Here is a 26,675-nt window from a genome sequence, read left to right as displayed (position 1 = left end):
GGAAAACAAGGTGATAAACAAGCTATAAGAAAAACAGAAGCTACATGAAAACAGAAAGCAAAACCAACACTAAAGCATAACAGATAACACAAATGAGAAAAACAAAATAAACAAGTGATAAACGAATGATCAACAATGCAAACACAAACCGGCTGAATAAAACTAGAACGGAACTGGACAATGGCTAAATTATGAAAAGTAACAAAAAACAAAGTGACAAAGCAAAATGGAACAGAGAATAAACACATAATGAAGATAAACTAATAAATCAAAGCTGGGGCAGATGGCGAGAAAAGAAAGAGAAAGAGGAAAGACGGTGACAAACATTAGAAGCAATACACATTTCACTCATAGTACCAACATGACACTTAATTCATTTTTAACCTCAAAATTGTACTCACAACTGGGGTATTGTGCATAGAAATTTGAGGGAAAAAATGAATTTCATCCATTTTGGAATGACGCTGTAACATAACAAAATGTGGAAAAAGTGAAGCACTGTGAATACTTTCTGGATGCACTGTATTTAATGTTTTGGGTATTTGGAGGTATTTGGGTATTCTACTCACAACGCCCCATAATGGCAACATGAAAAAGTTTTTATTATTATTATTATTATTGCAAATTTATTAAAAATTTTAAAAAACTAAGAAATCACATGTACATAAGTATTCACACATTTTGCTCAACACTTTGTTGATGCACCTTTGGCAGCAATTACAGCCTCAAGTCTTCTTGAATATGATGCCACAAGCTTGACGCACCCAGCTTTGGGCAGCTTTGTACATTCCTGTTTGCAGCGCCTCTCAAATTCCATCAGGTTGGAAGGAGAGTGTCGGTGCACAGACATTTTCAGATCTCTCCTGAGATGTTCAAGCAGATTCAGGTCTGGACTCTGGCTGGGCCACTCAGGGACATTCACAGAGTTGTCCTGAAGCCACTCCTCTGATATCTTGGCTATGTGCTTGGCTATGTGCTTTTCACTGTCCCGCTGAAAGGCGAACCGTTGCCAGATTTGCCACAGTCTGCAGTCAAGAGTGCTCTGGAGAAGGCTTTCATCCAGGATGTCACTGTACATTTCTGCATTAATCTTTCCCTCAAGTTCTTGCCTCTGAAAAACATCCCCACAGCATGATGCTGTCACCACCATGCATCACTGTAGGGATGGTGCCTGGTTTTCTCCAAACATGATGTTTGGCATTCACACCAAAGAGTTCAATCTTTGTCTCATGAGACCAGAGAATTTTGTTTCTCATGGTCTGAGAGTCTTTCAGGTACCTTTTGACAAACTCCAGGTGGGCTGCCATGTGCCTTTTACTAAGGAGTGGCTTCCATCTGACTACTACCATACAGGCCTGATTGGTGGATTGCTGCAAAGATGGTCGTCCTTCTGGAAGGTTCTTCTCTCTTCACAGAGAAATGCTGGAGCACTGACAGAGTTCTTGGTCACCTCCCTGATTAAGGTCCTTCTCCTCCGATCACTCAGTTTACACAGCTTTAGGTAGAGTCCTGGTGGATCCAACCTTCCTCCATTTATGGACAATGGAGACCACTGTGCTCACTGGGACCTTCAAAGCAGCAGAAATATTTCTGTAACCTCCCCCAGATTTGTGCCAATCCTGACTCCGAGGTCTACGACAATTCCTTTGATTTCATGTTTGGTTTGTGCTCTGACGTACTGTCAGCTGTGGGATCTTGACAGGTGTGTTTCTTTCCATCTCATGGCAAATGCTGTGAATACTTGCATACTTTTTTGTAATAAATTTACAAAAATCTCAAAAGCTTTTTTCACATTGTCATTATGCGATATTGTGCATAGAATTTTGAGGAAAAACACTTTACTACTTACTACATTTTAGGCTGTAACATGAAATCTGGATGCACTGTATTTTTCCAGAATCCACTGGGTTACAAAGAAGTTGTATTTACAAATTCATGCAAAAACAATGTGCCCCTTGTGTATATGCAGCAGGGAGAATCTAATTTAATTTTGTTATTTAGCACCAAATCACAGCATGACTTTGCCCCAAGGTTGATGCTTCACAAAGGTAAGGTCTAATTCTATAGGAATAAGTTCAGGGGAGAAAGGTAAGGGTAACCTTACTTTACCTTTCTCCCCTGAACAAACACATATTCAAGCATGGTGTCAAGAATGGCTGGGAAATTCATCACACTTTGGACACTTTAGCTTCAAGAGACCGAGGCAAAGCAATCGGCTGCCATACATTATCAATCAGAGTGAGTGTTTTACAGTTACAAGAGATAAACACACGCTATGCCATAAGTTCAACAAGACCAAAATAGACAAGAAGTCAATTTTATGCAAATACTCAGCAATGTGACACTGTGACTGTCAATCAGAGTGAAAGTAGCATGATGGTAGGGTGACATACACTAACTGGTTGTTGGTTATATTTATAATAAAGTTCATGTTTAAACCTTAAAACATCAAGCCTCCAATACAATTTTTTTGTCTTAAGTCTGATAATGAAATGTTGGAAATCAGTGCAGTTTGTTTTATGTATATATCAGCATAAATATCAATATTGTATATTTTTTACTCCATATCAGTATCATATCACCCCCAAACAATCCATATCAGTTGGGTTCCAAAAATAACAATAAGTAGATACCTGAGAATGGCTGAAACGCAATGCCAGGTCAGCAGGGCTCTTTCCACATTTGGTCTTTATGGTTTTATCAGCTCCCAGCTGGAGTAGCTTCAGCACTGCCTCTTCCCTCCCATAATGGACTGCTTTAGATAAAGCCTAGAGGGACAAAGTCATAAAGCTGAGTGAAACAAAGAGTCAATGCATCACGTATTTGTCTAATAGATTACAATTTGTTCATGTAAATGGGGAATCTTCTTCACAGACTAAAGTTAATTATGGAGTTCCACAAGGTTCTGTGCTAGGACCAATTTTATTCACTTTATACATGCTTCCCTTAGGCAGTATTATTAGACGGTATTGCTTAAATTTTCATTGTTACGCAGATGATACCCAGCTTTATCTATCCATGAAGCCAGAGGACACACACCAATTAGCTAAACTGCAGGATTGTCTTACAGACATAAAGACATGGATGACCTCTAATTTCCTGCTTTTAAACTCAGATAAAACTGAAGTTATTGTACTTGGCCCCACAAATCTTAGAAACATGGTGTCTAACCAGATCCTTACTCTGGATGGCATTACCCTGACCTCTAGTAATACTGTGAGAAATCTTGGAGTCATTTTCGATCAGGATATGTCATTCAAAGCGCATATTAAACAAATATGTAGGACTGCTTTTTTGCATTTACGCAATATCTCTAAAATCAGAAAGGTCTTGTCTCAGAGTGATGCTGAAAAACTAATTCATGCATTTATTTCCTCTAGGCTGGACTATTGTAATTCATTATTATCAGGTTGTCCTAAAAGTTCCCTAAAAAGCCTTCAGTTAATTCAAAATGCTGCAGCTAGAGTACTAACGGGGACTAGAAGGAGAGAGCATATCTCACCCATATTGGCCTCTCTTCATTGGCTTCCTGTTAATTCTAGAATAGAATTTAAAATTCTTCTTCTTACTTATAAGGTTTTGAATAATCAGGTCCCATCTTATCTTAGGGACCTCGTAGTACCATATCACCCCAATAGAGCGCTTCGCTCTCAGACTGCAGGCTTACTTGTAGTTCCTAGGGTTTGTAAGAGTAGAATGGGAGGCAGAGCCTTCAGCTTTCAGGCTCCTCTCCTGTGGAACCAGCTCCCAATTCAGATCAGGGAGACAGACACCCTCTCTACTTTTAAGATTAGGCTTAAAACTTTCCTTTTTGCTAAAGCTTATAGTTAGGGCTGGATCAGGTGACCCTGAACCATCCCTTAGTTATGCTGCTATAGACGTAGACTGCTGGAGGGTTCCCATGATGCACTGTTTCTTTCTCTTTTTGCTCTGTATGCACCACTCTGCATTTAATCATTAGTGATCGATCTCTGCTCCCCTCCACAGCATGTCTTTTTCCTGGTTCTCTCCCTCAGCCCCAACCAGTCCTAGCAGAAGACTGCCCCTCCCTGAGCCTGGTTCTGCTGGAGGTTTCTTCCTGTTAAAAGGGAGTTTTTCCTTCCCACTGTAGCCAAGTGCTTGCTCACAGGGGGTCGTTTTGACCGTTGGGGTTTTACATAATTATTGTATGGCCTTGCCTTACAATATAAAGCGCCTTGGGGCAACTGTTTGTTGTGATTTGGCGCTATATAAAAAATTGATTGATTGATTGATTGATCTCAGAGGTCCCCAAAATATTTTTGAAGGTTCTTTCCAACAATCTACTCTGATCGTGGCTTTTAACACACCTATAAACTGCTTTGTTCCAGCCTCCTGCTCAGAACAGGTGGTTTGTGTGTCCGCAGCTTTAAATGGAGATGAGCTATGTGTGACCACCGTTAAGACTTTCTGGTGTGCTGAGCTCTGCTCAGCTGCTGAAACCTGCGTGCACAGAATGGGAATGCCCAGCAGACATCAGAACAATTTGTAAAGCAAATTGCAGCTTCAAAACAATGCAAATATGCAAACCTGGCATATAATGGATTCAGGTGGACCAGCAAATTTTGTCCATTATAATCAAAATGTATAAAATGGACAAAATGAGTTATATGTATAAAACAGACAAAATCCGTTATACGTACTAGAGATGGGTAATGATAAGATTTTATTGATAGTGGTTCCATTTATCGATTGCGCTTATTGATCAGATTCTTTATCGATTCCCTTATCAATACCTCTTGCGAATTTTCTATGTAATAAAAGCAGGCTTTACAGGTTTTCTATGTCAACAACATTTTATTGAGTCTTAAAGCTAATAAATATGAAACTGGTCACTAGATCCTTGATCTCTGGATTTAAATAAAAAATAAAATCTGTACATGGTCAATGGATCCTTGATGTACACAATGAATCCTAGATCTCTGGACATAAGTAGAAATAAACAAATCCTGTTGTTTTTGTCAAAAGCATTTCCTTTGAGATATTAATGAGACAAATGTAACTCCACAGCCTCTGAGCTGAGCTCTTGCAGTTGGATGTGCTACAAGTCAAGATCAAAGCAATTCATAGAGAACGGAGGACGTCTTGTTTTTGGAAAAAAAATGGTCTGTTGTAGTTTGTTGTCTGTATTACAACATTTGGAAAGAAGTGTCATTTGATTTAAAATACTAATTCGCCTTGAAGTTATACATTCCAACCAAAATCTGAGTTGCAGAGAGCCACGCAGCGTTTGAAGCTGTACACTTAAGTCTCACAACACAGGAATGGGGCTCATTTCTTGCCCGCAACAAGACAAGCGTCCTCACAAAGGTGACTCACGATCAACATCTTTAAATGGATTTGAGAGGGGTTAATGAAGAAATTGAGGAACTGCCGCTTCTCAAAAGAAGTGAAACAGAGAACCAGCGAAGCAGCAGGTCGCAGTGCTGCTTCATTGCTTCAATAATTTCTTAACTTATTCTTAAAAGGAACCAACATTCGATAGCCATCCCTAAAATGTATGTAGCGGATTACGCAGTTACAGTCAGAAGGCGGCGGACGATCTACGGGGAATCCCCAGCACCAATTAGGCTTACGTATTTCTTTGATTTAACGCATGACCTTGAATTGGGACCTGCCTCATTTAATGACCAGGTCAAAACTTCTTCTGAAAAATATAAACACCTGCCTTAAGCAGCGGGCATTATGTCCATTAAAAGGACTAAATTTCGGTCGAGTCACTCTTTTTTCTAAGTCCATTGTGGAGAGGTACCTTAATATCCGAAAGCCCGATTTATGGTTCTACTCCATGGCCATGCAATGACGTCAATGTGCACATGATCCTTTTAAAGTTCTCTGTCGCATTGGTGGGCATCTTATTGCAATTTACTGCAGGAACATTGGCTTTTTCTGGATCAATTTGTATCTCAATGAGTTCGACTTCTTCATACAATCATCAACCTCCAAACCAACAGTACAGTATGTACAATTTCCCTCTATGAATTGTGGGTCATTTGAGTGTCTTTGTAGTTTTCCGACTCATGAAGTCGGTCATATCTGCGGACTTTTCTGCCAAACGTATTTGATCCATGATCGAAATGTAATTGGCGGGCGCACTCAAAAAACTCTTAAAATATGACTGGAGAGGAATGAATGAAACTGGAAAAGTGAGTCATCACAGCCCTTGCGGTCTCCATCGTTTGGCAGGGACGTGTCAGGTTGTGGAGAGGGTTCACAGCCGCACAGAGGGCTCTAATCTAAGGCAGTTCTCTTTGGTTTGCCACACCCAGGGATATGAGTGAAACTTAACAACATATTACAGTGCAGGCATCAAGCAGCACATTTTGTTAATAATCACCAGGCTTGAATTACGCCATGCCTAGTTTAGGTCCCGAGTCAGAGCACAGTTGCAAAAACAAACAAACAAACAAAAAAAAAAAAACAAATGCCTGGGTGCGCCCTGAGTTAGCCACCAAAATTTTCACGTTTTTGGAGAATTCATAACCGAAAGACTAACACTAATGAAAATCAATTTGGCTCAATCAGGGCGCACGGAAATATGAGCATTCAAAAACCTAAATTTTGTGATTTTGCCATTTTGGCTCATTTTTGACCCCAAATGTGATTTCTGTTCCTTTCTAATATTAACATATATCTACCCATAAAAAAATTGGAGGACAAATCTGAATGTTGTGGTTTGCCCCTGGCCTGCTGGTCTCTGTCTTTTTATGTTTTCAGGTGAAGCTGAGGTGGAGCTACTGGTGATTTGGCTGGGTGCTTTTCGCTGTGTGTACGTCAGGGCTCTGCTCCCCGCTGCCAGAGGGCACGTGAGCCCCGCCCCATCTGTCAAGATGGCACATGGAATTGACAGAGCGGCGTCTCACAGCTGAGCTGGATCTACACTGAGTGGGTGCTCACAGCTGACACTCATCACCACTCCTGATTTAACCCCAAACCTGTCATGGGTTCGGGGCAGAATCTTTCCTGAGACCACCTGAAGAACCTCCGCGTTTCTCCTGGTCGGAACTGGGTTGCCATGGGTTCCTAGCTGTGCCAAGCCATCGCACCCAGCCGGTAAATCAAGCTTCTGTTTTTTCTCATTGTGCATTTTGTTTGGGGTTCTGTCGCCACATTGGAGCTCATGTCACTTCTCGGTCTTCCTGACGCGAGCCTCTGAGCTCCTTGACTTTTTCCCTGCGGAGTTTGTTCCGGACTGAAGTCTCCGCTCTTGTCGCAACTCCACCTCTGTGGGCTCCCATGTCCACAACAGTAACTGTCTGAGTTTTTTCACTGGCGCTTTCAGGCTCCGTCTGTAACCCGCCGTGTTTTTCCCTCTCGAGTTTCCAGACTCTGTGTTACATGTCGTGTTTTTCCTGCGGTGTCACTCCAAGATTCTAATTATGCCGTTATCAATTGTTTCTTTTCCTGCAGTGTGAGCTTCGGCTCTTAATTCATACTTAAGTAATGTAAAACGGTTCATACGTTTTTTTCACATCACGCTTTTGTTTCTGGCTTTAACATGGACATATTCTGTAATTCTGTCGTATGTGTAATCACATGCAGCTGTTACTCATCAGAGTCTGTTCATCTCCGCGCTGCGTAGTGTTCAGCAGGTATACTGCTCAGAGTTCGTTCCTCTTTATGGAGTTCAGTGAACATCAATGTTTAATCTGTAGTTCAGGTTGGCGCTGTTTTGGTACAGTGTGCAGTCATTTTGTTATTCCACGGGTTGAATCGTTCAGTTACAGTATGATCTAATCTGCTGACAGGCGGGAGTGATCAACACGCAGCCACTAAGCTCTGAGTTAATGTAACTGTGGTTCTCTGAGTGCAGTTTCCCAGAGAATGTGAGCTGCCAAATTGCTGCATGCATTTAAGCCTGGAACTTGGAGCTGTCATCTGACTGTCAGTCTGCCACATAGGCCCACCTTTAGGGTGTGTCGTCAAACTAAGATCCTGAATGAACAAAGACTGTGATGTGAACTGCACTTTTGGTCTAACTCCCACCTGGAATGAACTGAGACTTGCTTCTGAACTAACCACATGAATTAACTGAACCTGTGAACTACTTAGTTTGGATTTATTTTCATTTCCAGATGTGTGCCCATATGCACTCCATAATCTCACCTGCCCTCTCACTTTCCCCCCACAGTCCCAGCAGCGCCACAGGCTCACTTCCCTGGTTCCTGTCCCGGTCCTGTCTGTCTCATCCATCCAGTCCTTGTGGTCCATCCTCCTTTGGTCTTCCACTGCGCAGTCCCTTGTTTGGTTCAATAAATTTTTGGTCAACTCCTCCTGTATCTGCCTTACTGCTCCTGCTCTTGGGTCTAACAAGCAACCCGGTCCCAGACCGTAACACTGAAGGGGTCATGAATCACCCTCTAATAGAAATCTGCCTTATTTTTTATAAAAACTGGCTCTTAAAGGACAATTTCTTGGAGTCAAATGTGAAGTTACATGAAAATAAAAACAAAGCTAATGCAGTTACAGTCAAAAAGTAAGGAACAGCTGATGAATAAAACATGTTTTCAAAGTCATCATAAAACTGTAACGGTCATTAAGTATCGGTACTCGGTATCGAGGAATACCGAAATGTATGTAAAAGTACTTGTACTTAGTCTGGAAAAAAGTGGTATTGGTGGATCCCTAATATCTGGTTGCCATACTGGACATCACTCACAGATCCTAGTAAGGCATGTTCCAAGCTGCAAATGCAGTAGAACTGAAGTCTGCTGCACAGGGCTGTTCAAGTGTGAAGCAAGGTTGGGTAGGATTACTTTGAAATGTAATCCAAAAGTAATCAGATTACAAGAAATCCAAATGTATGTACATACATACATGTAATCCACATGTATTCTTTCAAAGTAATCCTACCCAACCTTGGTGTGAAGGTGAATATGTGAACAATGACAACACCTGGATTAGATTAGATTCTGCAGTAGTAATGTTTTCTTATAGTTGCTATGTGACTGGTGCTCAGCACCCTTGTAACAACCTTGTGAGGTAGCATTCTCACATGTGGCCAAAGCTTTGTGTTTACTTGGCTTAGTTTTCATCTCAACTGTTAACTCTTATGATCTAAAATGATATGAAAAAAAAATCGATTTGGAAATGCCACACGTTTAACCACTACATCAGCCAAATGGCATCTCATATGCCCTTGGGGGGTTATCCTGACTGTGAATGTCACACAACTAAACAAAAAACAAGTATAGACTTAATAGAGAAAAGACAGTGCTCGCTCTCTCTCCCTCCGTCTCCCTCTAAGAAATTAGCTCTTCAGAATGATGTAATGATGTACACATGTAATAAATCTGATTAATGGTATACATGTTTAAACACATGTAAATGGGGCCAGTGTTGGGTCAGTGGCTGAAGTTTCAGCTATTGAAGACCAGATGGCACACCTGCCCCAAGTACATGTACCTTTTTTTTCTAAAATGCTGCAAGAAATTACCAAAAAATAAATAATAATACTCAATTTACTCTAAAAGTGGCCAAGGAAGGTGCCTCTCTAACATCCAAAGGCAAACCTTTCCACAATTTAGGAGCAACAACAGAAAAAGCCTTGTCCCCTCTGAGCTTCATTTTAAATCTCGGTACATCCAGGAGCAGCTGGTCAGCCGACCTGAGAGACCGACAACGTATATAAGGGTGAAGAAGCCCAGAGAGGTACAACAGAGCTAAACTATGAAGAGACTTAAAAACAAACATGAGAATTTTAAAATCAACCCTAAAATATACAGGTAACCAATGAAGTGAGGTCAAGACAGGGGTCATATTCTCTCTCCTTTGAGCTTCTGTCAAAAGTCACGCAGCGGCATTCTGAACAAGCTGGAAAGGCGAAAGCAGCGACTCACTAACTCCTACGTAAAGTGAGTTACAGCAGTCCAAGCAAGATGAAATAAAAGCATGAATTACCATCTCAAAATGCTGCCTAGAAAGAAAAGGTTCCACAGTAGCCCAACAGCTTAAATGATAAAAGCTGGATTTTACTGCAGCTGCAATCTGGCTGTCCGTTTTGAAATCGCTATCCACCTTAAACCAAGATCATCAATAACGGGCTTAAAATATACCTCCAAGAGTCCCAAGTCAACAGAGGAAGACTCACAGGGACCACAACATCCAAACACCATCACCTCTGTTTTCTTTTCATTAAATTAAAAAAATTCAAGGCCAGCCAAGTTTCAATATCATTTGAACATACCAGAAGCTGTTTCAAAGGAAGAACATCGTTCTGCTTCAAGGGCAAGTAAATTTGGCAATCGCCTGCGTAGCAATAGAATGTAACCCCATGTCTTCTAAGAATAGAGCCCAAAGGCAGTAAATACAGTGACAAATGCAGCAGCAATAAAATAGAGCTCTGCAGAACGCCACGTCAGGGAAGCTGCAAAATGATTCTGAACCAAGGATATTCACGGAAAAAGTTCTATCTGCCAAATAAGACCTAAACCATTGGAGCGCAGTACCACCAATGCTCACTAACTGATATAATAGAGATGATAGTGTCAAAGGCAGCAATCATATCAAGCAAAACCAAAACATGGTTACCAGAATCACACATAAGAAAAATATCATTAAAGACCCTCCTCCAAGATACCATTCTCATCCAAAAACTGTTTCAGTTGACAAAATACAATGCACTCCAAAATCTTACAAAGAAAGGGCAATTTGGAGATATGCCTATAATTTGCCAACACAGTATGATCAAGACCAGGTTTCTTGAGCAAAGGCTGCACTACTGCATGTGAACGACAATTTATAACAGCAAGAACTGACTGCAATATAGTAGGTAAAAAAAAAAAAACTGTGGAAGAGCAGGGCCATGGGGGGAGCCTGATGTGTTATGGCCTATCACATCTTCTAAAAATGAATGAGTCAGAGACTCAAATTGGGTAAAACCAACAGAACAAGGGACCAAATCCGAGGGGTCAGAAGCAGGAGCTATAATAGAAGCCCAGATATTAGCAGCCTTTTCAGGTGGGAAAAAAGAGAGCAAAGAATTAGCGGGAACGTCTGCTTGGACAATGATGGAGTAGAGACGCGTTTAGCTCGTGTTCCTGCTACTGTTACTTTTTTGAAGTCCACTTGTGCATTTTTATTCCAACCTTTTGATTCACCTGACTTTTGTTAGTCCTCTTTTTTACTTCTCAAACCACCAATGCTTCCTAAACCAGCTAAAACGACTGAAACAGGCATGTCGGAGGCTGTCATGAGTAAAACCAATCTGGTAGCTGCGTTAGCTGAGCATAAGCTAGCCTCAGGAAAGATTTAAAAGAGGATCGGGAGGAGGCCCCGGGGAAGACCCAGGACACGCTGGAGGGACTACATCTCTCGGCTGGCTTGGGAACACCTTGGGGTTCCCCCGGAGGAGCTGGGGGAGGTGTGTGTGTGGATCAGGAAGTCTGGGAGGCTTTGCTTGAGCTGCTGCCCCCGCGACCCGACTCCGGATAAAGCAGAAGAAAATGGATGGATGGACAGGCTCCAGGAGACCCTCAACAGCCACGGCGGCCACCTGACTTCACTGGAGGACAACGCGGAGTGTCTTCAACAGAGTTTGGAGACAGTGGAGAAGCGCTGCTAAAAGCTAGGTTAATCGAGCTCGAGGAGAGAAGCCAGTTTGCATTATTGGTCTCCCGGAGAATATAAAGATCCAGTTCAGCTCTCCGAGTGGGGTGCGCCGGTCGTTGAGTCTTCCCCAGCCAGGGAAGTTCTTCTCACAGCTACTGCAGAATGTATTCAGGCATGAGAACTTTCCCACTCCGCCAGAGTTGGACTGTGCACACCGGAGTTTGGTCCCAAAACTGGGCCCTGGGGATAGGCCGCGGCCTGTCATCATCTGTTTTCACTGGTTTCAGCACAAGGAGCTGACCATTCGGGAGGCCCGGAAAAGAGCACAGCTCATGCACGGTAATAGTACTCCCATTCGTTTTTATGAAGATTACACCGCTGAAGTGGACAAACAGAGACAGGAGTACAGAACTGTAATGGCGTTGTTGTATACAATGAGCCTGAAACCTGCATTGCGTTACCATGCTCAGCTTCGTATCGTTAAGGCGGATGGGACACTCGTGGCACTCGGCTCTGTAGCTGAGGCCGAGAAGTTTATTCAGAGCTCAAAGGACTCTTCTTAAAGGTGGTTTTTGAAGCTTCTGGGACACAATACTAGTGCCTTTTTCTCAGTGATAGCTCCTTGTTACTTTTGTGAGTTAAAACATTTAACTTTCCTCAGGTATTTTTGTATTGTTTTTATGTTAAAATTGCTACACTTGTTCATTGTGCACTTTTCAAATTTTATGTTTGACTTGAACTCTTCATATCTGAGTGGGTGTTTGTTTTTCATTTATAAATAACTTGCTGGGCAGGACAGATCATTTTATTTAGGTTGTTAGCATGGAAGCGATCCAGTTAGCTAGGGTAGGTGTGCTGCTCGTTCTAGCAGCTATTTTCACCGGATTGTTTTAGGTAGGGAGGGTTTTTACTGTCGTTAATGAAGAAACATTTTTTTTTCTTTTCCTTCTTCGTCCAACCAAAGCATTCTTGTTTACACTTGTCACTTCATAACGTATCTCTGTTCTTTTTTATCAGTGTAACATGACAAGTAACCTAAAAATTGAGGCCTGGAATGTCAAAGGCCTGAACCATCCTGTGAAAAGAAAAAGTTCTTACACACCTGAAGAATCTTGGTGCAGGAATCGCTTTTCTTGAAGAAACACATCTGAGGAACCCTGATAGCATGCGGCTGAAGTGTGGCTGGATGGGGCAGCTCTTCCACTCAGCATTTATCGGTAAAGCCAGGTGGGTTGCAATATTAATAAACATAAGCAAAAATTTCTCCCCATCAATAACTATAGTGGATACCAATGGCCGTTATGTAATGGTAACCGGCAAACTAAATAATGTGGATGTTATTTTGGCGAACGTCTATGCCCCTAATATTGCCGACTCTTTTTTTTTCCACTCGTATTTTTAGACTGCTCCCTACCCTAAATTCAAATCTGCTCATTATGGGAGAGGATCTTAATACGAGGTCTGCGAAAAAGTGTCCGACCTTTTTATTTTATGCAAAAAATATATGGATTTGATTCATATGTTTTTATCAGCCAAGCTTGAACCTTCGTGCGCATGCGTGAGTTTTTCCACGCCTGTCGGTTGCGTCATTCGCCTGTGGGCAGGCTTTGAGTGAGCACTAGTCCACCCCTCTCGTCGTCGTTTCATTGCGAAGAAATGGCGGAATGATTTGGGCTTTTTTTCCCATCAGAATTTTTTCAGAAACTGTTAGAGACAGGCAGCTGGAAACCATTTGAAAAATTTATCTGGCTTTTGGTGAAAATTTTACGGGCTTCACAGAGAATAAGGAGTGTTACTACAGCTTAAAGGACTGCCCACAATGGCGCACGGCACGCAGCGCTCCGAGCCGCCATCGAGAGGCAGAAACCACCACATCATTTCTAAACGGATGGCTGTGTGGAACCGGGACCATCGTGTGCAATTTCTCTGGTTATCACAAGAGCTGGACATCAGCCATTTTCCGGCAGATTTCACTTTTAACAAGAGATTTTGTCATGGAAAGCCACGCGGAGGCTTCACGCGTCACGACCGATTCGCTGATGAAGCGAGACAAAGGAACACCTCCGTTTCGGAGTGTTAAAGGACAAGTTGGGACATGCCTATCTCGGCTTTCAGTGCGTACCAGTCGAGTGAGTATAAGAGAAATTGTGGAGAGCTGGGCATGTCCCAACTTGTCGTCTGGCGTGAAGATACCTAAAAAAACTTATAAATTTACATGATGTGAACTATAAGCCATTGAGTCATAAAATTAATGAAGATATTAAAAGATGGAACATGCTACCAATTTTAAGTTTTGAGTCACGTATTGATGTATAGTAGAGAAGCTTGAATCTTCGACTGGACTGGGTTGCTTGACGCGAGGACGATTCGCTTCAAATCGCAGAAGCTTCCTCAGCTAAAATTCTTGCTCTGGTGGTCTGACTTCTGTCTTGACACTTGTAGAGAAGAATAATCAAGAAGTCACAAAAGCTGGAGTTTTAAACCTAACCAGACCCCACCTACCCACATACTGTGAGGGCTTTCCGGACAAGCTGTTGTTCTTTAGCCCTTCCCTCTGCAGTTGTGGGCACCTGTAGGGCTCTGTGTTGAAGCGTCCTGATCACCCCGGGGTGATCAGGCAGAGTGATCAGGACGGTTCAACACAGAGCCCTACAGGTGCCCACACCAGATAGACAGGAGACGGAGACAAGAAGAAGAGGAGTGTCTCTCCCTTATTTAGCAGAAGTAGGGGAAAAACTACAGAGGATCTTCAGACAGCACAAAATCCCAGTTTACTTTAAACCGGTTAACACCTTGAGACAGAAATTAGTTCACCCTAAGGACAGGATCCCTAGTTACAAACAGAGCAATGTAGTGTATTCTATCAGATGTCAGGAAAACTGTAACGAACACTACATAGGTGAGACCAAGCAACCTTTACACAAAAGGCTATACCAGCACCGCAGAGAAGGCGCCAGTGGACCTCAGTCTGAAGTTCATCTCCACCTTAAAGACACTAACCACACGTTTGAGGACAAGGAAGTTAAAATATTAGCCAGAGAGAAGAAATGGTTTGAGAGAGGGGTCAAGGAGGCATTCTTTGTGAAACGTTTGAAACCCAGCCTTAACCGAGGAGGGGGTCTGAGACACACTTTATCCCCTGTTTACAATGGAGTACTCAGGTCAAAGCAGTTTCAGTCTTTTGTTGATGGTAATGAGTCATTCACGTCATCAGCAGAGTTGTCAAGGGAGCCATCAGGAGAGGGACAACTGCCCTGTCATTAGGAGGGTGCTAACTAGAGCACAATAGGTGCTAATTAGAGCTATTGTTTAGTCACCAGCCTATAGCAGTCTGCCTCTCGGTAGGAGGGGTCTGGTTAGGTTTAAAACTCCAGCTTTTGTGACTTCTTGATTATTCTTCTCTACAAGAGTCAAGACAGAAGTCAGACCACCAGAGCAAGAATTTTAGCTGAGGAAGCTTCTGCGATTTGAAGCGAAACGTCCTCGCGTCAAGCAACCCAGTCCAGTCGAAGATTCAAGCTTCTCTACTATGGAAACCACCTGGACAACTGAGAGCCTACACAGAAACGTATTGATGTAGTTAAGATGAATATTCTGCCCAGACTGCTTTATCTGTTCCAAACTCTCCCAATTGAAATATCTGATAAACAGTTTAATGAATGGGACAAACTAATTTCTAGATTTATCTGGCAGGGGAAAAGACCAAGATTAAAATACAAATATTTACAGCTGGCAAAGGACAAAGGGGGATTAGCTCTACCGTGCATGAGGGACTATTATTTATCAGCACAACTCCGGACATTAGTGTGTTGGTGTAATCCAGACTATAAAGCAAGATGGAAAGAGCTACAGATGGCTGAGTCCGAAAACTATCCAATTCAGGCAAAGTTAGGCGACAAAAGACTGATAAAAGAGCAGATAGAACAAGGTAATCAATGGATTAATCTTCCGCTGAAATTTGGCTAAATTGTCTTAATAAGAATGGTTGGCATGAGAAAGCTAGGATTTTAAGATGGTGTGCTTATGACTTGGACTTCACTCCTAATAAACTAGATGCAACATATAAAAGTTGGGCCGGTCTAGGCTTAGGAGCTTATTGTATGTTGTATGATAAGGAAATTTTGAGGGAATTTCAATCAGTAAGGGAGCAATATCAACTAAGTAATTCAGATTTTTACAGGTTCCTCCAAATGCGTCATCATCTACAAAAAACTTTTGTCTAGAAATAAGGATATTTTTGAAACTCCAATACTTAGAATTTTTATTAAGGCATATCGCACAGACTCAAATTTTAAACTAATCTCGAAATTATACAAGGACATACAGGCAGCCAAGGATTTAAATACATCATATATTAAACAAAAATGGGAAAGGGAATCAAAGGTGGTGATTTCTGATGTTACTTGGTCTAAATATTGTGCATTTCAATGGAAAATATCCAGCTCTAATGTTTGGAGATGTTTTGGTTGGAAAAGCTTGTGTAGATATTTTATCACTCCAGCACAAACCAAATATTATTCAAGTTCCTCCAATTGTTGGAGAAACTGCGGAGCCCAAAGTGCAAAACACTTTCATTTGTTTTGGTCATGTCCACTGGTCAATAGCTTTTGGATGTGTATTCATTCTGAAATGGAAAAAATTCTGGGTCTGAAGTTCCCTTTTAATTGGGACAAACTTCTTTTTGGACTTTTACATTCAGTGGACACAGACAAAGAAACCAGATGTCTATACGGCATGTTAAGTACGGCAGCCCGTAAAGCAATCACCAAAAAGTGGATGAGCTCCCACGTTCCATCTTTAGAGGACTGGCACAGGATTGTTTACGGACTATTCACAATGGAACAAATTACATTTTCCAGGAGATTACAATCGGACAAATTCGAAGAGGTTTGGAGCAAATGGAGGAGTTACATTTCTGCCAGGCATCCTGAATTTGTATGACACTCTTTGTATTTGTTATTATCTATCGTCCACCCGGTCGTTACTGTGAGTTTCTCTGTGAATTTTCAGACCTTTTGTCTGACTTAGTGCTTAGCTCAGATAAGATAATTATAGTGGGCGATTTTAACATCCACACAGATGCTGAGAATGACAGCCTCAACACTGCATTTAATCTATTATTAGACTCTATTGGCTTTGCTCAAAAAGTAAATGAGTCCACCCACCACTTTAATCATATCTTAGATCTTGTTCTGACTTATGGTATGGAAATAGAAGACTTAACAGTATTCCCTGAAAACTCCCTTCTGTCTGATCATTTCTTAATAACATTTACATTTACTCTGATGGACTACCCAGCAGTGGGGAATAAGTTTCATTACACTAGAAGTCTTTCAGAAAGCGCTGTAACTAAGTTTAAGGATATGATTCCTTCTTTATGTTCTCTAATGCCATATACCAACACAGTGCAGAGTAGCTACCTAAACTCTGTAAGGGAGATAGAGTATCTCGTCAATAGTTTTACATCCTCATTGAAGACAACTTTGGATGCTGTAGCTCCTCTGAAAAAGAGAGCTTTAAATCAGAAGTGTCTGACTCCGTGGTATAACTCACAAACTCGTAGCTTAAAGCAGATAACCCGTAAGTTGGAGAGGAAATGGCGTCTCACTAATTTAGAAGATCTTCACTTAGCCTGGAAAAAGAGTCTGTTGCTCTATAAAAAAGCCCTCCGTAAAGCTAGGACATCTTTCTACTCATCACTAATTGAAGAAAATAAGAACAACCCCAGGTTTCTTTTCAGCACTGTAGCCAGGCTGACAAAGAGTCAGAGCTCTATTGAGCTGAGTATTCCATTAACTTTAACTAGTAATGACTTCATGACTTTCTTTGCTAACAAAATTTTAACTATTAGAGATAAAATTACTCATAACCATCCCAAAGACGTATCGTTATCTTTGGCTGCTTTCAGTGATGCCGGTATTTGGTTAGACTCTTTCTCTCCGATTGTTCTGTCTGAGTTATTCTCATTAGTTACTTCATCCAAACCATCAACATGTTTATTAGACCCCATTCCTACCAGGCTGCTCAAGGAAGCCCTACCATTATTTAATGCTTCGATCTTAAATATGATCAATCTATCTTTGTTAGTTGGCTATGTACCACAGGCTTTTAAGGTGGCAGTAATTAAACCATTACTTAAAAAGCCATCACTTGACCCAGCTATCTTAGCTAATTATAGGCCAATCTCCAACCTTCCTTTTCTCTCAAAAATTCTTGAAAGGGTAGTTGTAAAACAGCTAACTGATCATCTGCAGAGGAATGGTCTATTTGAAGAGTTTCAGTCAGGTTTTAGAATTCATCATAGTACAGAAACAGCATTAGTGAAGGTTACAAATGATCTTCTTATGGCCTCGGACAGTGGACTCATCTCTGTGCTTGTTCTGTTAGACCTCAGTGCTGCTTTTGATACTGTTGACCATAAAATTTTATTACAGAGATTAGAGCATGCCATAGGTATTAAAGGCACTGCGCTGCGGTGGTTTGAATCATATTTGTCTAATAGATTACAATTTGTTCATGTAAATGGGGAATCTTCTTCACAGACTAAAGTTAATTATGGAGTTCCACAAGGTTCTGTGCTAGGACCAATTTTATTCACTTTATACATGCTTCCCTTAGGCAGTATTATTAGACGGTATTGCTTAATTTTCATTGTTACGCAGATGATACCCAGCTTTATCTATCCATGAAGCCAGAGGACCACACACCAATTAGCTAAACTGCAGGATTGTCTTACAGACATAAAGACATGGATGACCTCTAATTTCCTACTTTTAAACTCAGATAAAACTGAAGTTATTGTACTTGGCCCCACAAATCTTAGAAACATGGTGTCTAACCAGATCCTTACTCTGGATGGCATTACCCTGACCTCTAGTAATACTGTGAGAAATCTTGGAGTCATTTTTGATCAGGATATGTCATTCAAAGCGCATATTAAACAAATATGTAGGACTGCCTTTTTGCATTTACGCAATATCTCTAAAATCAGAAAGGTCTTGTCTCAGAGTGATGCTGAAAAAACTAATTCATGCATTTATTTCCTCTAGGCTGGACTATTGTAATTCATTATTATCAGGTTGTCCTAAAAGTTCCCTAAAAAGCCTTCAGTTAATTCAAAATGCTGCAGCTAGAGTACTGACGGGGACTAGAAGGAGAGAGCATATCTCACCCATATTGGCCTCTCTTCATTGGCTTCCTGTTAATTCTAGAATAGAATTTAAAATTCTTCTTCTTACTTATAGGGTTTTGAATAATCAGGTCCCATCTTATCTTAGGGACCTCGTAGTACCATATCACCCCAATAGAGCGCTTCGCTCTCAGACTGCAGGCTTACTTGTAGTTCCTAGGGTTTGTAAGAGTAGAATGGGAGGCAGAGCCTTCAGCTTTCAGGCTCCTCTCCTGTGGAACCAGCTCCCAATTCAGATCAGGGAGACAGACACCCTCTCTACTTTTAAGATTAGGCTTAAAACTTTCCTTTTTGCTAAAGCTTATAGTTAGGGCTGGATCAGGTGACCCTGAACCATCCCTTAGTTATGCTGCTATAGACGTAGACTGCTGGGGGGTTCCCATGATGCACTGTTTCTTTCTCTTTTTGCTCTGTATGCACCACTCTGCATTTAATCATTAGTGATCGATCTCTGCTCCCCTCCACAGCATGTCTTTTTCCTGGTTCTCTCCCTCAGCCCCAACCAGTCCCAGCAGAGGACTGCCCCTCCCTGAGCCTGGTTCTGCTGGAGGTTTCTTCCTGTTAAAAGGGAGTTTTTCCTTCCCACTGTAGCCAAGTGCTTGCTCACAGGGGGTCGTTTGACCGTTGGGGTTTTACATAATTATTGTATGGCCTTGCCTTACAATATAAAGCGCCTTGGGGCAACTGTTTGTTGTGATTTGGCGCTATATAAAAAAAATTGATTGATTGATTGACTCTGTATTCTCATTTTTAATTGAATGTTTTGAATGTTGTGTTTTTAAGTACACCCCTGCATGTTCTTTGCTCTATGTTCTAAATTTTTTTTTGTGTGTGTATCTCTGTAAAAATATTTTGTTAAACTTTAAAAAAAAAAAGGGAGAGCTTACAAAAGTTTAAGCAGGAGGGTGGGCTGGCCCTACCTGATTTTCATTTCTACTACTGAGCGCGCAACTTGTGCTGTTTGTCTTAGTGGGTGTATTACAACTTTAGTGACGCTGGCCCCACCTGGGTAAAGATGGAAATACACTTTTGTAGTCCTGGGTCTCCATCCTCCTTGATTGGTGCATCGTTATCCCTGTCCTTTAATTCCACAAGTATCAATCCCATAGTTTACAATTCTTTGAAAATCTATTCACAATTCAGAAAATATTCTGGGCTGCAGCAGATGAGCCTCTCCAGTCCAGTCTTTTCCAGTATCCTCATTGCAGGATGCTATGTTTAGCATGTGGCAATGTAAGGATTTAAAATATTTAAATTATTTTTTATTGAGGGCACATTTGCTTCGAGATACTGTCGGAAAAGTATGGCCTGCCAGCTTCTCATTTCTTTAGATATTTACAGGTAAGACACTTTATTCAATCATCCTCCCCTGGGTTTCCAGTTAAGCCTCCTTGTAATGCTATTGATGAGCTTGTGTCCTTTGACCCAACCAGAAACAAAGCCATTCCTGTCATGCTGAATCTAATCTCTCATATAAACTCTCCCTCCTCTCTCACAATTAAACAATCTTGGGAGTCGGATCTTCAAATATACAAATAATGAATGTTTATCAATCAATCAATCAATTTTTTTATATAGCGCCAAATCACAACAAACAGTTGCCCCAAGGCGCTTTATATTGTAAGGTAAGGCCATACAATAATTATGTAAAACCCCAACGGTCAAAACGACCCCCTGTGAGCAAGCACTTGGCTACAGTGGGAAGGAAAAACTCCCTTTTAACAGGAAGAAACCTCCAGCAGAACCAGGCTCAGGGAGGGGCAGTCTTCTGCTGGGACTGGTTGGGGCTGAGGGAGAGAACCAGGAAAAAGACATGCTGTGGAGGGGAGCAGAGATCGATCACTAATGATTAAATGCAGAGTGGTGCATACAGAGCAAAAAGAGAAAGAAACAATACATCATGGGAACCCCCCAGCAGTCTACGTCTATAGCAGCATAACTAAGGGATGGTTCAGGGTCACCTGATCCAGCCCTAACTATAAGCTTTAGCAAAAAGGAAAGTTTTAAGCCTAATCTTAAAAGTAGAGAGGGTGTCTGTCTCCCTGATCTGAATTGGGAGCTGTTTCCACAGGAGAGGAGCCTGAAAGCTGAAGGCTCTGCCTCCCATTCTACTCTTAAAAACCCTAGGAACTACAAGTAAGCCTGCAGTCTGAGAGCGAAGCGCTCTATTGGGGTGATATGGTACTACGAGGTCCCTAAGATAAGATGGGACCTGATTATTCAAAACCTTATAAGTAAGAAGAAGAATTTTAAATTCTATTCTAGAATTAACAGGAAGCCAATGAAGAGAGGCCAATATGGGTGAGATATGCTCTCTCCTTCTAGTCCCCGTCAGTACTCTAGCTGCAGCATTTTGAATTAACTGAAGACTTTTTAGGCAACTTTTAGGACAACCTGATAATAATGAATTACAATAGTCCAGCCTAGAGGAAATAAATGCATGAATTAGTTTTTCAGCATCACTCTGAGACAAGACCTTTCTGATTTTAGAGATATTGCGTAAATGCAAAAAAGCAGTCCTACATATTTGTTTAATATGCGCTTTGAATGACATATCCTGATCAAAAATGACTCCAAGATTTCTCACAGTATTACTAGAGCTCAGGGTAATGCCATCCAGAGTAAGGATCTGGTTAGACACCATGTTTCTAAGATTTGTGGGGCCAAGTACAATAACTTCAGTTTTATCTGAGTTTAAAAGCAGGAAATTAGAGGTCATCCATGTCTTTATGTCTGTAAGACAATCCTGCAGTTTAGCTAATTGGTGTGTGTCCTCTGGCTTCATGGATAGATAAAGCTGGGTATCATCTGCGTAACAATGAAAATTTAAGCAATACCGTCTAATAATACTGCCTAAGGGAAGCATGTATAAAGTGAATAAAATTGGTCCTAGCACAGAACCTTGTGGAACTCCATAGTCTGTGAAGAAGATTCCCCATTTACATGAACAAATTGTAATCTATTAGACAAATATGATTCAGACCACCGCAACGCAGTGCCTTTAATACCTATGGCATGCTCTAATCTCTGTAATAAAATTTTATGGTCAACAGTATCAAAAGCAGCACTGAGGTCTAACAGAACAAGCACAGAGATGAGTCCACTGTCCGAGGCCATAAGAAGATCATTTGTAACCTTCACTAATGCTGTTTCTGTACTATGATGAATTCTAAAACCTGACTGAAACTCTTCAAATAGACCATTCCTCTGCAGATGATCAGTTAGCTGTTTTACAACTACCCTTTCAAGAATTTTTGAGAGAAAAGGAAGGTTGGAGATTGGCCTATAATTAGCTAAGATAGCTGGGTCAAGTGATGGCTTTTAAGTAATGGTTTAATTACTGCCACCTTAAAAGCCTGTGGTACATAGCCAACTAACAAAGATAGATTGATCATATTTAAGATCGAAGCATTAAATAATGGTAGGGCTTCCTTGAGCAGCCTGGCAGGAATGGGGTCTAATAAACATGTTGATGGTTTGGATGAAGTAACTAATGAAAATAACTCAGACAGAACAATCGGAGAGAAAGAGTCTAACCAAAAACCGGCATCACTGAAAGCAGCCAAAGATAACGATACATCTTTGGGATGGTTATGAGTAATTTTTTCTCTAATAGTTAAAATTTTGTTAGCAAAGAAAGTCATGAAGTCATTACTAGTTAAAGTTAATGGAATACTCAGCTCAATAGAGCTCTGACTCTTTGTCAGCCTGGCTACAGTGCTGAAAGAAACCTGGGGTTGTTCTTATTTTCTTCAATTAGTGATGAGTAGAAAGATGTCCTAGCTTTACGGAGGGCTTTTTTTATAGAGCAACAGACTCTTTTTCCAGGCTAAGTGAAGATCTTCTAAATTAGTGAGACGCCATTTCCTCTCCAACTTACGGGTTATCTGCTTTAAGCTACGAGTTTGTGAGTTATACCACGGAGTCAGGCACGTCTGATTTAAAGCTCTCTTTTTCAGAGTAGCTACAGCATCCAAAGTTGTCTTCAATGAGGATGTAAAACTATTGACGAGATACTCTATCTCACTTACAGAGTTTAGGTAGCTACTCTGCACTGTGTTGGTATATGGCATTAGAGAACATAAAGAAGGAATCATATCCTTAAACCTAGTTACAGCGCTTTCTGAAGACTTCTAGTGTAATGAAACTTATTCCCCACTGCTGGGTAGTCCATCAGAGTAAATGTAAATGTTATTAAGAAATGATCAGACAGAAGGGAGTTTTCAGGGAATACTGTTAAGTCTTCTATTTCCATACCATAAGTCAGAACAAGATCTAAGATATGATTAAAGTGGTGGGTGGACTCATTACTTTTTGAGCAAAGCCAATAGAGTCTAATAATAGATTAAATGCAGTGTTGAGGCTGTCATTCTCAGCATCTGTGTGGATGTTAAAATCGCCCACTATAATTATCTTATCTGAGCTAAGCACTAAGTCAGACAAAAGGTCTGAAAATTCACAGAGAAACTCACAGTAACGACCAGGTGGACGATAGATAATAACAAATAAAACTGGTTTTTGGGACTTCCAATTTGGATGGACAAGACTAAGAGTCAAGCTTTCAAATGAATTAAAGCTCTGTCTGGGTTTTCGATTAATTAATAAGCTGGAATGGAAGATTGCTGCTAATCCTCCGCCCCGGCCCGTGCTACGAGCATTCTGACAGTTAGTGTGACTCGGGGGTGTTGACTCATTTAAACTAACATATTCATCCTGCTGTAACCAGGTTTCTGTAAGGCAGAATAAATCAATATGTTGATCAATTATTATATCATTTACCAACAGGGACTTAGAAGAGAGGAGACCTAATGTTTAATAGACCACATTTAACTGTTTTAGTCTGTGGTGCAGTTGAAGGTGCTATATTATTTTTTCTTTTTGAATTTTTATGCTTAAATAGATTTTTGCTGGTTATTGGTAGTCTGGGAGCAGGCACCGTCTCTACGGGGATGGGGTAATGAGGGGATGGCAGGGGAGAGAAGCTGCAGAGAGGTGTGTACACTACAACTCTGCTTCCTGGTCCCAACCCTGGATAGTCACGGTTTGGAGGATTTAAGAAAATTGGCCAGATTCTAGAAATGAGAGCTGCTCCATCCAAAGTGGGATGGATGCCGTCTCTCCTAACAAGACCAGGTTTTCCCCAGAAGCTTTGCCAATTATCTATGAAGCCCACCTCATTTTTTGGACACCACTCAGACAGCAGCAATTCAAGGAGAACATGCGGCTAAACATGTCACTTCCCGGTCTGATTGGAGAGGGGCCCAGAGAAAAACTACAGAGTCCGACATTGTTTTTGCAAAGTTACACACCGATTTAATGTTAATTTTAGTGACCTCCGATTGGCGTAACCGGGTGTCATTACTGCCGACGTGAATTACAATCTTACCAAATTTACGCTTAGCCTTAGCCAGCAGTTTCAAATTTCCTTCAATGTCACCTGCTCTGGGCCCCCGGAAGACAACTGACTATGGTTGCTGGTGTCGCTAACTTCACATTTCTCAAACAGAGTCGCCAATAACCAGAGTTTGATCCTCGGCGGTGTGTCGCCGAGTGGGGGAAAAACGGTTAGAGATGTGAACGGGTTGGCGGTGTACACGGGGCTTCTGTTTAGAACTACGCTTCCTCCTCACAGTCACCCAGTCGGCCTGCTTTTCCCGGCTGCTCGGGATCTGCCAGGGGGTAACTAACGGCGGCTAAGCTACCTTGGTCCGCACCGACTACAGGGGCCTGGCTAGCTGTAGAATTTTCCACGGTGCGGAGCCGAGTCTCCAATTCGCCCAGCCTGGCCTCCAAAGCTACGAATAAGCTACACTTATTACAAGTACCGTTACTGCTAAAGGAGGCCGAGGAATAACTAAACATTTCACACCCAGAGCAGAAAAGTGCAGGAGAGACAGGAGAAGCCGCCATGCTAAATCGGCTAAGAGCTAGTAGCTACGCTAAGCTAGCGGATTCCTAAAAACACGCAAAGTGAATAATGTGTAAATAATTTAGAGGTGATTCAGCAGAAGGAGTGCTTTAGTTAAGGCACGTAAAGATTACACTGGGAAACAAATCGTAATCTAGATAACTAGATCAATCTAACTGCGCAGATTAAACAGCTAACAGATACAGCAAAACACCGCTGTGCTCCGGAACAGGAAGTGATACAATATCGCAGTGATAGCCAACCATGAGTTCAATGGTATGAATATTTCTCAGACGGATTTTTTCTCCGGATAATGGGATGGAAAAAAATCACTCTAAAAAGCCAGGAGTTCGGGGGATGCTTAACCCCCCCGAACATCTCTGTGTTTGTAAATGTGAGGAAAGTGTTTCCAAATATGCAACCCATTTGAAGTTGGAGCATGCAGAGGACACCTTCATCTGGTTTAATGTGCTCAAAGTCCAGCTCACCTGTCGTGTGTGCAAACTCATACCTGCTGCTATGCTTCCATATAAAACAAAGGTTCTGATTTTATTAAAAAAAAAAAACTTTTCCTTATTTTACCATTAAATGAAGGAATCAATCATCATGGTTTTAATTTACAGACAAACATCAAAGATTTCTAAAGAACCTTCGTTATTTTATTTTTTTTTTAAACTTAAAACTATTTTAATTACAAGATATTTAATGTAAAAAACATAAGGATTTTCTTTAATAAAGTACTGTGTATAAATTAGCAGTTCTGATGTTCCTGACACCCGGCCGGGCTCAGCCCGAAAGAGTGACGTGGGCCCGCCCTCCTGTGGGTTCACCACCTGCAGAGGGGGCGATGGGGGTCGGGTGCAGAGAGGATTGGGTGGCGGTCGAGGGCGGGTGGCCCGGTGGCCCGGTCCATGCTCACAGCCCCTGGCTGTTGGGACGTGCCTGGACGCCTCGCTGGAGAGGTGTTCCGGGCCTGATGCCTTGTTTCTTTTGGCTTTAAAGTAAGGCTGTAACAAAGATAAAAAAAACAAAAAAAAAACAAAAAACTATGGCTTTACTTCACACAATTTCACCCTCAAAATGCAGGCAATAGTTTCAGGAAGCAGGGGAAACTGCCCTGGTCTCCCCTATCTTGCAGCACGTGGCACGTGGCTTGCTGCAAAGAGAACTTTAGCTTTAACTTTTTCACCGTCTTTAATTATGTCGAAAAAGTGCCGTAATAAGTTTGTTATGGCGTATTTTTGGTTATACGTGACTGAAAGTGGCATATTTGTCGCACTGTTGGCTTGTAGTCCTACGGCACGCTGCTCACAGGACACGCGTGTCCTGTCAGACAGACGTGACATTCAGATCAACTAGGGTTGGTATCGAGAACTGGTTCTTTTTGGGTATTGTTAAGAAATGATTCGATCCACCGACATCAATAGCCTTTTTGCTTAATGATTCCCTTATCAGTCCTTCAGAGTGGGCGTTGCTTTTGAGGGTGTTTGTCGGGAAAATGATCATTTCTCTACGTTGATTACAGAGCCTGCAGTGGCTCTATAATCAACCGGTCCTGCAGAGCGACTCCGATTTGAAGCTTGAACCAATGAAGCGGTGCTTCGATCCACTACTTCTTCAAAAGCGGCAAGTCCTCTTCTTAATCCCTCTCAAAGCCAATAAGTCATTTGTGAATCACTTTTGTGCGGATTAAAGTCGCTAACTGGGACTCTTGTCTTGTTGCAGTCAAGAAACGAGAATAGTCTTCCGTTCCGTTGGCACAGCTCCAAGTGCTGCTCCGCTCTCTGCTGAGTCAAGTTAGAGTCTGGTCGGAATTAATAACTTCAAAGAAAATCGCTGCATTAAATAAAATGACACCTCTTTCCAAATGTTGTAATACAGACAATAAACTACAATAGACTAAAATGTTTCTTTCCTCCCAAAATGAGATGTCCTGCATTCTTTCTGAATTAAATTGATGCTGACGTGCAGCGTAGCCAGCTGCAAGAGCTCAGCTCAGAGGTATAGAGT

At 41.5% G+C, this 26,675-nt stretch overlaps 1 protein-coding gene across 1 annotated transcript in view; it reads right to left on the bottom strand.

Moving 5' to 3' along the window:
• Positions 1–26,675, bottom strand: part of asz1 (ankyrin repeat, SAM and basic leucine zipper domain containing 1) — a 265,510-nt gene that overhangs the window by 115,061 nt on the left and 123,774 nt on the right. Inside the window, 2 exon segments of the mRNA XM_034175985.1 lie at positions 2,634–2,768; positions 25,847–25,857. Of these exon segments, the coding sequence (XP_034031876.1) occupies positions 2,634–2,768; positions 25,847–25,857 (146 nt within the window).

This window comes from Thalassophryne amazonica, chromosome 8 (assembly GCF_902500255.1).
Source record: "Thalassophryne amazonica chromosome 8, fThaAma1.1, whole genome shotgun sequence".
Lineage (NCBI taxonomy): Eukaryota > Metazoa > Chordata > Actinopteri > Batrachoidiformes > Batrachoididae > Thalassophryne > Thalassophryne amazonica.
Note: the sequence above shows the minus strand (reverse complement) of the source record. Positions and strands in the feature narration are given on the sequence as shown.